At 31.8% G+C, this 13,533-nt stretch overlaps 1 protein-coding gene across 1 annotated transcript; it reads left to right on the top strand.

The window, feature by feature from the left end:
• On the top strand, positions 1-936 carry LOC102879924 (olfactory receptor 52J3). Its single transcript, XM_006915708.1, has one exon. It carries the CDS (start codon positions 1-3, stop codon positions 934-936), a length of 936 nt encoding a protein of 311 aa, XP_006915770.1.
• Positions 937-13,533: the final 12,597 nt, after the last annotated feature.

Here is a 13,533-nt window from a genome sequence, read left to right as displayed (position 1 = left end):
ATGCTATATCTCAACAGGAGCCTTTTTCACCCAGCCACATTTTTCCTCATTGGAATCCCAGGTCTGGAAGAAGTCCATGCATGGATCTCTCTGCCTTTCTGCTCTGTTTACCTTGTGGCTTTACTGGGCAATGCCACAATCCTGCTAGTCATCAAGGCTGAGCAGACCCTTCGGGAGCCCATGTTCTACTTTCTGGCCATCCTTTCAACAATTGATTTGGCCCTTTCTACAACCTCCACACCTCGTATGCTGGGTATCTTCTGGTTTGATGCACACGAGATTAACTTTGGAGCTTGTGTGGCTCAGATGTTTCTGATCCATGCCTTCACTGGCATGGAGGCTGAGGTCTTACTGGCTATGGCCTTTGACCGTTATGTGGCAATTTGTGCTCCACTCCATTATACAACCATCCTGACATCCCGGGTGCTGGTGGGTATCAGTATGTGCATATTAATTCGTCCAGTCCTGCTTACACTTCCCATGATCTATCTCATCTACCGCCTACCTTTTTGTCAGGCTCGGATAATAGCTCATTCCTACTGTGAGCATATGGGCATTGCAAAGTTGTCCTGTGGAAATATTCGAATCAATGCTATCTATGGGCTCTTTGTTGTTTCCTTTTTTGTCTTGAACTTGGTCCTTATTGGTATCTCCTACGTTTACATTCTTCGTGCTGTCTTCCGCCTCCCATCCCAGGATGCACGGCTAAAAGCCCTAAGCACGTGTGGTTCTCATGTTGGAGTCATCTGTGTTTTCTATATTCCCTCAGTCTTCTCTTTCCTCACCCACCGATTTGGACACAACATACCTCGCTATATTCACATTCTTGTTGCCAATCTCTATTTGGTTATCCCACCCTCGCTCAACCCCATCATTTATGGTGTGAGAACAAAACAGATACGAGAGAGAGTTCTCTGTGTCTTTATTAAAAAATAAGACTCTTATCACATTCTTTTACTAATGATTTTGTAAGAAAGGTTTTGTGTTTGTGCCTTATTGAATATCTCCTGGTCCTAATCTGTTGCTGCCAGGTTGTGATACAAGATGATTTTTCTTAGCTTTGACTAATCAATTTTAAGACATGTGACAACTTCATTGCATCTCAAGTTAAAAGCTAATGTGCTATCCTGAAAGGAAGTTGTATGGCCTCAGTGTGCACATCTTTGTACAGAGTCCTTGATGGCATAAGGCTGCTTCAAGAACATATCTGGGTCTTCTGTGCTTTATAATTAGAGAAATGCAGCACTGAAAATTTAACCTACTTAATTAATTAACCTACTTAATTAATTAATTAACTATTTTATTCATTCATGCATGTGTTCATTCAACTTATATTAATTTTTTATTATATATCTTGAATCTTTTTAATTTCTAGGCATATATTAATGCACTGAACTGTACAAATGACTTGCCTCATGGAGCTTGCATTCTATTGCTTTTAAAAATAAGCCAAGTTCATGGGTTCAAAAAATTCATTGCCAAATTTGTAGCTTGAATAGGAATAGTCTGCCAAATATGTAAGACTCAGAGGAATGATAGGCAAAACAAACATATAATAAAAAACTATTTCTCACTAATATCAACAGTACCATCATTGACTGCCTCTCTGTGCTCAGATCCATAGCATAAGCATAAAGTGGTTTTGTAATCAAATTACAGATAGTATTTCTATCCATGTGATGCATTCTGGCCTTTGCCTATCATTTTAATCAATTTTATTCAGAATTTACATTTGACCCGAAAATATTCTATCCCCAAATCCAAGATCTTTCATCCTAGACCCATGATCTATTTCTAGTTCCCCCGCTGACTTTAATGTACAAGATACAAAAAGTATTTTTTAAAATATGAGACTTTGGGCTTTCAAAAGATTAATTCAATAATAAAATTTACCAAGGACGAAACAACAAGGAACTTTTGCACTATCAAACTTGTCACATTTAAAAATTTAATATTATTTTCTCTTTTTCAGACTTTAAAAATAAGAAACTAAAGTTTATAGCAAATATCTTTGTTCTTAAAACTCACAAATTAACAACTTTTAACATTACACTCATCTCAAAGATAATGAACTATATACAGAATTATGGTTGAAATCACCTTTGACACTGTCCCACACATTTTCTCTCTTATTTTTCCAGAGGCAAAGTCAATCGTGTGTTTTTCTAACATCACAATGCAAAATATTTAGTTTACTACCAATCACAGTATTTTAATTAAATAATTTATTATTAATTTAAATAGATTAAAATTTTTTTTTGTTTTATAACATTGGTTTTATTTATGTATTCATCTATTAGTCATATCATTATTTAATTAGAAAATATGCTGTGCATTCTTTCACTTATTTTTTGTACACTTTTAGATAATTTACCCAGGTTTTATACTTTAAGATAGAATTATTGGGTAGCAGGATTATAATCAACTAGATCACATTTCTGCTTTCTTGATCTTTGCTTTTGATCACTTTTTTTTTAATTTCACATTTTCCAGTATGTCCTTTTTTCCCTGACTTTTGCACCTTCCTAATTAAACTTTGTTTTTTAACATAAAACATTAGCTTTCTAACAAACAGAACTGTAAGATAATAAATTTATATTGATTTAAGGGGCTAAATTTCTGGTAATTTAACAGCAATATTAGAAAACTAATATAGCTTTGTTCTTAAGATTATCGCCATGGGTGCGGTAGACAAAGAAAGGTAGAGAAAATGATCTGTGATGAAGTGGCAACAAAGTATCAGGCAGATGTTTATATACAGGCATCTGGAGCTGGAGCCCAGTCCTGAATTAAGGTGACTTGGGTAAGCTTTTATATTGCTTCACCAAGTCATACTAGGGGCTTCTCTGGGAGAGGGATTTGATCTTGGGCTAGGCAGTTCTTGCTAGGCAAGAGAAGAACCGAAGAGAGACAGCTGAGGGCTCTCAGTAAGATTCCCAGTAGTTGGAGAAATTAGTACTTCAGATATGAAAGATGGATATAAATAACACACTGTGGTATCCACCACAAAACCCAACTAGGGTTTTGAGTAGTGGAGATATTACTGTACAACTCAATCTAATTTGTTAGGAATTTGCCCTTTGTTTCTTTTTGGTCTGGCTTAAATCTTCAAGACCTAGAAAAAGATTCATATCCACCTCGTATTTGAAATATAACTATACCTTGTGTTGGCAGGTATACGCTAGGCTGCTTATTTTGTCTTTTAATAATTGTTCCTATAGATTCTGAAGTTTACATATATGAATTATTTTTAATATCAATTTTAACATATCTAGAGTTTTTTTTTGGGGGGGGTGACAATAGTTACCTAGACAGCCACCTTGACAACAAAGACTGTCACATTATTTATTAAAAGCATGAGAAACCAAATTTTTTATCATAGTCTACTTGACAATATGTCTAAGTGATGTTCTTAGTAAATATTCATTTATGATAGTTTGCATTGTTAAATTGTTGTGTGATCATTATTTAAACATTTTAAACTTCATAAATTAGAATGAGAATAAATGTTACCTATATAATAATAGCCCCCCAATTTTGACATTGTATGTTATTTCAAAACGTGTTCTGTATGATTGACTTTTTATTGGAATTATATAATATATTGTTTTATATATTTCAAGTGTATTTATAAATAAAAGTGTGCACATTATGTGTAGATTCCTTATCTACTTTTATTTTAATGTAAGTATAATAATATGTTTGTATGAAATGCTATTTTGTCCATTTAAATATTTATTTTGTTTTTGCATTTATTCAAAACAGCATAATAAAAATTTTTGCAGGCAAAGATCATTTTATATTTTAAATAGATAATATAATTATTCAACATTTCCAATGATATTTATTTCATCTATACCCATTTAAAATCTCTCATTTTCTATTAGCTGGTAGTAATCCTTTAGCATTTCTTGTTGTTTAGGTCATCTGGCAATAGAATCTGTTGGTTTTTGTTTATCTCAAAATATCTTTATAGATATTTTTATATTTTTCTAGATATATCTTTACAGATAACTCAAGAAGAAAAAATCTGAATAGACATTTAAAATGTAAAGAAATTGAGTTAGTAATTGATCCTAGGTTCAGATATTTTCATTGATGAACTCATATGTTTAAAGAGGAATTAATATCTCACAATACTGCATAAACACTTCCAAATCATATGAGTAGAAAATACTTCCCAATTCATCCTATGAGGCCATCACCCTGATATCTAAGCCAGACAAACATATTACAAGAAAGAAAACAACAGAGTGATGTACCTTATGAATACAGACATAAGAATACTGACATAATATTAGCAAACTTAGTCCAGCAACATATAAAGAGGATTATACATCATAATTAAGTGGTATTTATCGTAGGAATTCAACATTGATTTATCACAATAAAATCAATCAAAGTATTACACTTCATTAATAAAACAAAGGATTAAACTATATGATCATCTCCATATAGAAAAAGATTTCGACAAAAATCTTTTGACAAAATTTTTGACAAAAATTCAACACAAAATAATTCAGTCATTTTGGGAAACAGTTTAACTATTCATCAAGATATGAAACTTAGAGTTACCATATGATCCAGCATTTCCACTCTGAGCCATATACCCAAGAGAATTTAAAACACATGTCCACAACAAGCTTGTATGTGAATGTTCATAGTAACATTCGTCACAATAGCTCCAAAGTGGAAAAAATCCAAATGATAAATGAATAAACAAAGTACATTATATTCATACAATGGAATATTATTTGTCATAAAAGGGGTTAAGTACTGATGCATACTATGAAATAAATGAATCTTGAAAACATTATGTTCTGTGAAAGAAACCAGACACCAAGGGACACATATTGTATGATTCTATTTGTATGAAATAATCAGAATAGGCAAATCCACAATGACAGAATGGAGATTAATAATTGCCATCAGCTGTGGGGATGAAACACTAGGGAATGACTACTAAAGGGCATAGGGTTTTTTTGTGGGGTGATGAAAACATTTTGAAATTATATACTGTAATGGTTTCATTGCTTCTGTGAATATTATGTCCTTAGCATCCCAGCTATCTCTGTAAACTGGAGACCAGAAGCATTTCTATGGTTAGAGAGACCCACTCACTGAAGTGAGGGAAAGTTTGGGGTTTAAACCCTACTTAAGTGAGAGGCAGTTTTCAAAAGAAGTAGTGCCACCTCCACATAGATATATTTTCAAGTGTGTATGTAGTAACATTTGCATGGGTTGTAAGTGAAGACCTTACAACAGTCTTCTGGAACCTTCAACAGGCTTGTCGAAACACAAAATAGGCTAAAAATCCAAAAACAGAAAAAGGAAGCAGTATAATGTATCGATTCATAGCACAGATTTTGGAATCAAACATTTGGGTTCAGTTTTCATTTTTGTTACTTTCTAGATGTACGGCCTTGGGAAAGTTGCTAAAATTTTCTATAGCTCATTTTTTCATTCGTGTAATGGGAATAAACATAGTATCTATGTCATAGGGCTGCTGTTTTGAAGATTAAAGAAGTTAATGTGTTTGAACATACTCTGCACATACCTCTTAATACTTATATTTAATAATACGTTAAATAAAAGCAGTCCTTCCTGTAGCAATGGGATAATAGCTGCTGGTAGGAAGATCTCACAGGAAAAAAAAAAGGATTAAGCATATATCTTTAGGACACTTTAAATTACAAGAAAAAAGCACCCGATTTTACTAAAATGTTAAAAGAAATTTTGTCTCACTTTAACACGAAATAAAAATGTTAGTCTGAATTCCTTGCCACTAAGAAGCTGGTCTGATTTTTTGTCTCTAAGGAATATTTCTTTCAGTATTTTGGAGTTGACATTCTGCAACACATTTTGATCCTAAGGATGACTCTTACTACGGTCCTGAGACTTCTATCTGCAGCAACTCAGGAATAGATGTTTCATCATTCCCAAACAGCAGAAAAAGAGGAATGAACTTGTTAATGTTTCTTAGTCCATGTCCTAAAATCAGCTCTGAATTTACCAGGTGCACATGGACACACACACACAACAGTGTCCAGGAATTATATTGTATTTATTATATTTGAATGCCATATATATTTATTATATTTGAATGCCATATATATTTGAATGCCATATATATCTTCAAAAATGCAGAGTTTAGGGGCACTGACCTCTGTACAGTGGAAACTCCCAATATGACTTTTGACTCTCCTCAAACTTAACTACAGTGGGCGCTTCACATCCTCACATCAGGGGATTCAACCAACCCAAGATTCAGTCATTTTTTGGAACCACGGTTGGGAACCCATCATTGGGAATCTGCAGTTGGGAATGCGAAAATACTGTTTTCTATCCTCCGTTGGTTGAATCTGTGGATGTGAAACCCATGGAGAGACAGGAAGGGCTATATTTATTGAAAAACATCTATGTATAAGTGGACCCATGCCATTCAAACCCATGTTGTTCAAGGGTCAACTGTATGTATATATGTATATATATGAAATTTGAAATTTTCAGGTTCAGTTTCAAGGTTTGTGTGAGTAACTGGAAAGACAAAAAAGTCAAAAAGATTTAACTCATGCTTTGTAGTTTCATCTTTATATTTTAAGCCTAATCATTCTTTTTCTTAAGTATGGTCTAAGATATTTGCACAAGTAATAAATAAATATAAATAAATATAAAGAAATATATAAAGAAATATAATTCTTCCATTCAAAATGATTTTATTCTAGTGAGTATGAGAAATATGTATACATTCAACTGAAAATGAAGGAAATATATTTAAGATAAAAGACAACTTTCAGAACAAATGTTATAGACTTAGTGGCATGAGGGAATTCTCAGTCTGGTTTATATAGGTCCAAGGTATATGAAGGTGGTGGTGTGAGCTAAATTCTATTTTAATTGACCACTGAAAATGTTCCAGGTATCATATTAAGTGCCTGAGAGTCACTACTTAATTTATTCCTCAAAATATCCTATGTTGGAATTGTTATCATTCCTAATTTTCCAGCTGAGGAAACTAGTGACGGCCAGAGGGGAGAGAGCTTAAGGGTCTGGGAGAAAGGGGTTGAAGGGTTAAAGAAGTTCAAATCAGTAACTGATAGATGGTCATGGGGATGAGGAGCATGGCATAGGGAATGCAGTTAGCATTAATGTAATGGCTAGGTGTAGATCCAAGAGAGAGAAAGGACAATCAGGGGGATCTTTTCATAAACTATAAAATGTCTAATCAATGTACTGTATACTTAAACTAATGATAAAATATATTTTTTTAAAAAAACCTTTCTTTTACACCATCAGCTTTCCTCCTCCCCCTCCCCCACTACCCTCTGGTAACTAGTAGTTTATTGTCTATATCCATGAGTCTCTGTTTGTCCTGTTCGTTTATTGCTTTTAGGTTTATATCTCACATATAAGTGATGTCATGTCGTCTTCAAATTTTTCTCTTGCTTATTTCATTTGGCATGATTATCTCAAGGTCTGTCCATGTTGTTGCAAATGGCAGTATTTCATTTCTTCTTATGGCTGAGCAATGTTCCATTGCATATATGTACTACAGCTTCTTTAGCCAATCATCTATCAAAAGGTATTTCAGTTGTTTGCATGTCTTGGCTACCATGAATGATGGTGCAATGAACATCAGAGTGCATATGTCTTTATGGATAAATGTTTTCTAAATTTTTGGGTAAAATTTACCCAGAAGAGGGATTGCTGCATATGGTAGATCAATTCTTAGTTTTTTAAGGAATCTCCATACTGTTTTCCATAGTGGCTGTACCAATTTGCAGTCCCACCAGCAGTGTATGAGAGTTCCATTTTCTCTGCATCTTTTCCAATATTTGTTATTACTTGTCCTGTTGATTATAGCTATTCTAACAGGTATGAGGTGGTATCTCATTGTGGTTTCGATTTGCATTTCTCTAATAGCTAGCGAAGTTGAGCATCTATTCATACGTTTGTTGGCCATTTGTATATCTTCTTGGGAGAAGTGTTTGTTCAGGTCCTCTGCCCATTTTTTAAATTAGATTGTTTGTTTTTTTATTGTTATTGAGTTGTATGAGTTCTTTGTGTGTTTTAGATATTGGGCCCTTATCAGAGACGTTCAGTGTCTCTTACTATATCCCTGCCCCTTCCCTTCCTACCCTTGTTTAGTACTCCATTTCGATTATTCTCAAAGTATAAACAACTTTTAAAAAATTATTATTATTATTATCCATTTCACTGAGTAGTAAGGAAGGCATGGAATTAAGTCCCCAAGGTAATGAGCATGTCACAGAACCAGTGTGTGGCAGGGTGGGGGAACTGCACTTAGAAATATACTAATCAAAGAGCTACATCATGAGGAATTAGACACAGGGAAGTGTAACAAAAAGCCAGGGACTGAGCAGAGGTAAAACACATTCTCACAGATAGTAGAAATATAGTATGTTTGAAACTAAATACATAACTATCTCACTAAAAACATTTCTATATGGTTTGTGGAGCATTATTTTTTTAGAAGCCACTGATAGATAGATATACTTTGGTCATATCAAATGTGTTTCTCATCTCCTTTTAAGAACAATTTCTCAATTGCCAGGTCTTGTTTGTACATTTTGGCTGTAAAATTAATTTGTCTTGTAAAATTTTGTTGTGTGTTTATTAAGAGAATATAGAATACCTGCAGTGAAATATATTGAGAGTGAAACATATCGATTTATTAAACACTACCAAATTGCTCAATAAGAAGAGTGAATACATGCTCAGATATCATGTATAAGTTAACAATTGATATGGACTCCCAAGACTATGTTTCTATTAGGTGCACAAAGATATTTCAAGAAGAAAAAAACAACATGATGATGATCAAAGAAATTTGATAAAACCTTATATTTGCAGATTCACATGTAAGGTAGAGCAGTATGGTAAAATACAGAGATTGAAGGAACTGAAACTGGTAGTGTAAGGTTTACATCAGATCATGTACCACCTATATTCTATGTCAAAGGATTTGATATTTAAGTTTTAATAACTAGCTCTGCAACACTGCAAGTTTTCTCATGTGTAAACTGGGGGCAAATTATATTTTTATGTGAAAAAAGATAATATGAACAAAAGTTTAACACTGTATCTCACACACAGCATGGACTTCAATTGTAAGAGATTATTATTATTTTATTGTTTCAGAAATCACTGCTATTTTTGGACCTGATTGAACATTATTGCTTTTGTATTATTCTCGAATTTAATTAGGAATTTATTTCTGCTATATTTTTAGTTAAAACTATAGTTATATACCCTAATATCCTCCAAGTACAATGATGTGCTTTGAAGACTATTGGTTATTGAATTTTATATGACCTATATGTTATATATAATAAGAGCAAGAGAGAGGTATCTACAAATTTAGATACAAGGATAAAAATAATATATTTGAAAACAGTATGATTTTAAATGTGGAATTAATAATAAAGAAACAAATTATTCAAAATCATATAATAGCGATTGTTTCTAAAGATCTTATTCTGTATTGGGCATAGTTTTGAATACTTTACATATATTATTTGATTTTATCATTACAGCAATCCTACAGTATAGGTGCTATTTTCAATTCTTCAACAGTTGAGGAAAATGAGACATGCAGACAAAAAGTACTTTGCCTAATGTCACACAGTAGTAAGACATGGAACCTGGATTCCATATCAGTTAGTGTGATTCCACAGTTTGATTTTCACAACTATACTACAAAGTAATAAATGTATAATATTTAATGAGTAATTTTAAGATATTTTACTCACATGGGACTCTTCACGATTCAGCATTAAGTGAAAAAAATGCAAGTTATAAAATTGTATACAGTAAACAAAATATCAAAAATGTAACTTTCACATATAAATTGACCAGACCTTGGGACAAGAAAAGATTTCATAAACAGGTCACATAAAAGAAGACATCTTGGATTTTATAAAAATTAAAATATTTTACTTTATAGAGAAACCATTAAAAATGAAAAAGGAAACCAAAGGTGGGGAGAAAATATGTATAATACATAGTTCTGCCAAAGGTCATATAACCAGACCATATAAAGACATTCTATAAGTCAATTATTAAGAGATGAAAAAAATACAAAAGAGTGAACAAATAATAGGTACTCATATAAAGATCTGTAATACCCATTAAATATAAGAAAACATGTCTAAAAATTTTAATCATAAAGAAAATGCAAATTAACTTTTCAATGAAATGTCTTTTCATGCCTCACTAGATTGGCGTGCGCACACACACACACACACAAGATTGACAACATGTAGTGGTGACAATACAAATAGGAAACAACTGAAAATCTCATGTTGATGGGAGTGAAAAATGTGTTAAATATACATTCTGCTACACCTATCTTATGACTTAAAAATTCTACTTTTAGTTATTTAGTGAACAGAAATGGAAGCATTTGTGCACCAAAAAAGCCAACGTTAAAGTTCATGGCATCTTTATTCACAGTACTGCTGAAAGGGAAATGACCTAAATGCACTTCAACCATACAATGGATAAACACATTGGGGTATACTCATACACAGTCGACATTCATTAAACTGTACACAAAAGATCTATGCAAATAATACAAAGATCTACATGTAAATTAGTCCTTAAAAAGGTTAACAAAGGATATACTAAATATTATTTGAATATCTTTTGTCTACCATATTCAGAAAGAAAAGATTTAAAATTTAAAATAGAAATAATAATTGAGTAAAAAAAACTACAAATAAAAAATTATGTAATAATTATTATAATCAAACTATACAATTGTTGAATACAAATAAAATAAAGTGGAAATCCTAAGAAAATAACTGTAGATAATTTCTAAAGAGTACTGAATAATTTATTAAGATACAATATGAATAAAAAAATAAAATGAAATAGTTGTTGAATAATATTTACATCAATGAAGCATAGGTTAAAATTTTCTGAAATATTATTTATAAATATTATTATTTAGAAGAAGATACTGGAAAATAGGGTGAATTAACTATATTAAAATATTATACATGGGAACTTACTAATTGCAGAAATAATTGTAACTATTCATACCGAAAGTTGATTCAAAATAGTTACAAGACTATAATATAAAATTACATCTCACCATCTGCATTAACACTTCATTTGATCAAAGACAAAGAGAAAATGAAAGAAGATATATGCAAGCAAATTCAGAAACCAACTTGCCCAATGTAAATTTCATAAAGGCAGAAAAATGTCAGTTGAGAGTGAAGTACTATTTTTATTCTGAAGAAAAGTAATTATCTTTCAGAATTAATTCTCAGCTAAATAATCATTTATGAGAGAAGAAAATAAATTTTCATAAATAAAAATACAAAGAAAATTTTACTTCCCACATATTGAGACTTCACTTTAATCATTAACTTCATGTAAAATATAGTATATATATATAGTATTTCTATGTTGTATATCTGTGAGGAAAATGATGGCTAATTAAATGATTCTAGAACAATAAGCTTCTCATTCAGAGAGTGAAAGATACACAGACACACATACAGACATAAACCTGCAGAGAATTAGATTCGTATTTCATTGAACAGTCTACTCCTATATTAATAGAGAAATGTAACCTGGGTAATGCCCATACCTTAGTTTGGGTTCCTCTGAAAGCATAATCACCTAAAAGAATTTAGGAGCATGTAGTTTATTTGGAGATTGATCCCAGGAAGCACAGCAATGAAGTGGGGTCACTAAGAAAGCGGGGAGAAAAAAACTCTAATAAAATTGATGTGTTGTTTACCATTGTGGGCAACAATTTTGTACTAGAGTCTCTGAAGAACCAGACTGAACACACACCAGACCTCAGAATTGTCTCTCTGAAAAAACCTAAATATGAAATATTGGGCTAATGGTTAAATAAACCTGTTACATATATGTAATGCAATGCAATGATAAACATCAGGAAAATATTATCAATATGAATATATCAAAACAAGATTATTGTATGAAAAGTGATGTTGCTAAAAGTTATATTCACTATAATTTTTTTCACACAAATTTCTCAAGAAGAAAAAAGCTAAGCTGTATGTTTACAAATACATCTCTCATTAAAAAAAAAAATGAAGCATGAATGACCATCATTCACATCAAGTTCAAGATAGTGATTGTATGCAGAAAAGAAGGATCATGGGTACAGAAATGGTTCTGATTTTTCAAGTAAATTTTATTTATTTTTTAAGTTGGCTGGAAGGTGCACAAGTTTTCATATGCTATTCTATGTTTTTTCTGAGCTTAAAATATTTTGCAGTGATATAATAAAAATGTCAGAGGTATAAAAAAGTTGTTTATGATTAAATGTAGTAGATGCTGACTTTCTTATTACGTGAAGTGAATAAAACGTTATAGGTGGAACAGAGAAGCAATGCAAGTAATTATTGGATAAATTCCTGAAACATGATTTTGGATTTCAATACATTTTACCTATGTGAGAAAGGTAGAAAGTGGTGCATTCATGATAATATGTATAGGAAGCATGAACAAAACCACGCTGGTGGGATATTATAATTATATTATAATTATATTGATATTTTATAATTATAATGACAACAAGTACGATTTACTGACTTCTTATTGTGTTTATTTTTGTTTTTATATGTATTCATTACATGTAAAAAAAAGTAATTTAAAACGACTATGTGAGATAGAAGATATTATAATCTCCATTATAAAATTACTTAAGTAGGTTAAGTAAGTAGTCCAACCTTAGGTATGTTAAGTAGCATGCCCAAAGACACATAACTAGAAATTGATAGAGACTGGTATAGAACACAAACACTGACTCCACTATGCTTGTTCTTAACCTCATTACTATAATGGCTTTGGTACAGGCATTCTAGAAAATAGTATAGAGCTTTTTTTAAAAAATAAATAAATAAATAAATAAAATAGAACTACCACAAGATCCAGCAATCCTACTTCTTGGTATATATCCAAAGGAAATAAAGTCAGTAGTTCAAAGAAATATGTATACTCCTATTTTCATTGCATCATTATTCAAAGTAGCCCAGATATGGAAACAACCTGTGTCCTCAACAGATGAACAGACAAAGAAAATGTGGTGTATATATAAACAATGGGATAGTATTCAGCCATAAAAAGAAGAAAATCTTTCCTGGAGGACATTATTCTAAGTGAAATAAGCCAGACACAGAAAGATAAATACTGTAAGTTCTTACTTTTATATGAAATCTAAAAAGTCAAAATCATAGAACCAGAGAGCCGAACTAGTTAGGGGAAATGCGGAGATATTGGCAAAGGTTACAAACTTTCAATTATAAGATAAATAAGTTCTGGGGATCTAATGTAGAGCATGGTGATTATAGTTAATAACACTACATTGTATCTTGAAACTTGCTAAAGAGAATAGATTTTAAGTGTTCACAACACAAAAAGCAAACGGTAACTATATGAAGTAATGAATGTTTTCATTAACTTGATTGTGGTAATTTCATAATATATGTGTGTGTGTGTGTGTGTGTGTGTGTGTGTGTGTAACCA

Source organism: Pteropus alecto, unplaced genomic scaffold, assembly GCF_000325575.1.
Source record: "Pteropus alecto unplaced genomic scaffold, ASM32557v1 scaffold395, whole genome shotgun sequence".
In the NCBI taxonomy this organism is placed as follows: Eukaryota; Metazoa; Chordata; class Mammalia; order Chiroptera; family Pteropodidae; genus Pteropus; species Pteropus alecto.
The sequence above is the reverse complement of the archived record's forward strand: the minus strand, read 5'-3'. Positions and strand labels throughout refer to the sequence as shown.

Bases quoted from the DNA above. Each gene is read 5' to 3' on its own strand.
- LOC102879924 (XM_006915708.1), top strand. From the start codon at position 1: ATGCTATATCTCAACAGGAGCCTTTTTCACCCAGCCACATTTTTCCTC.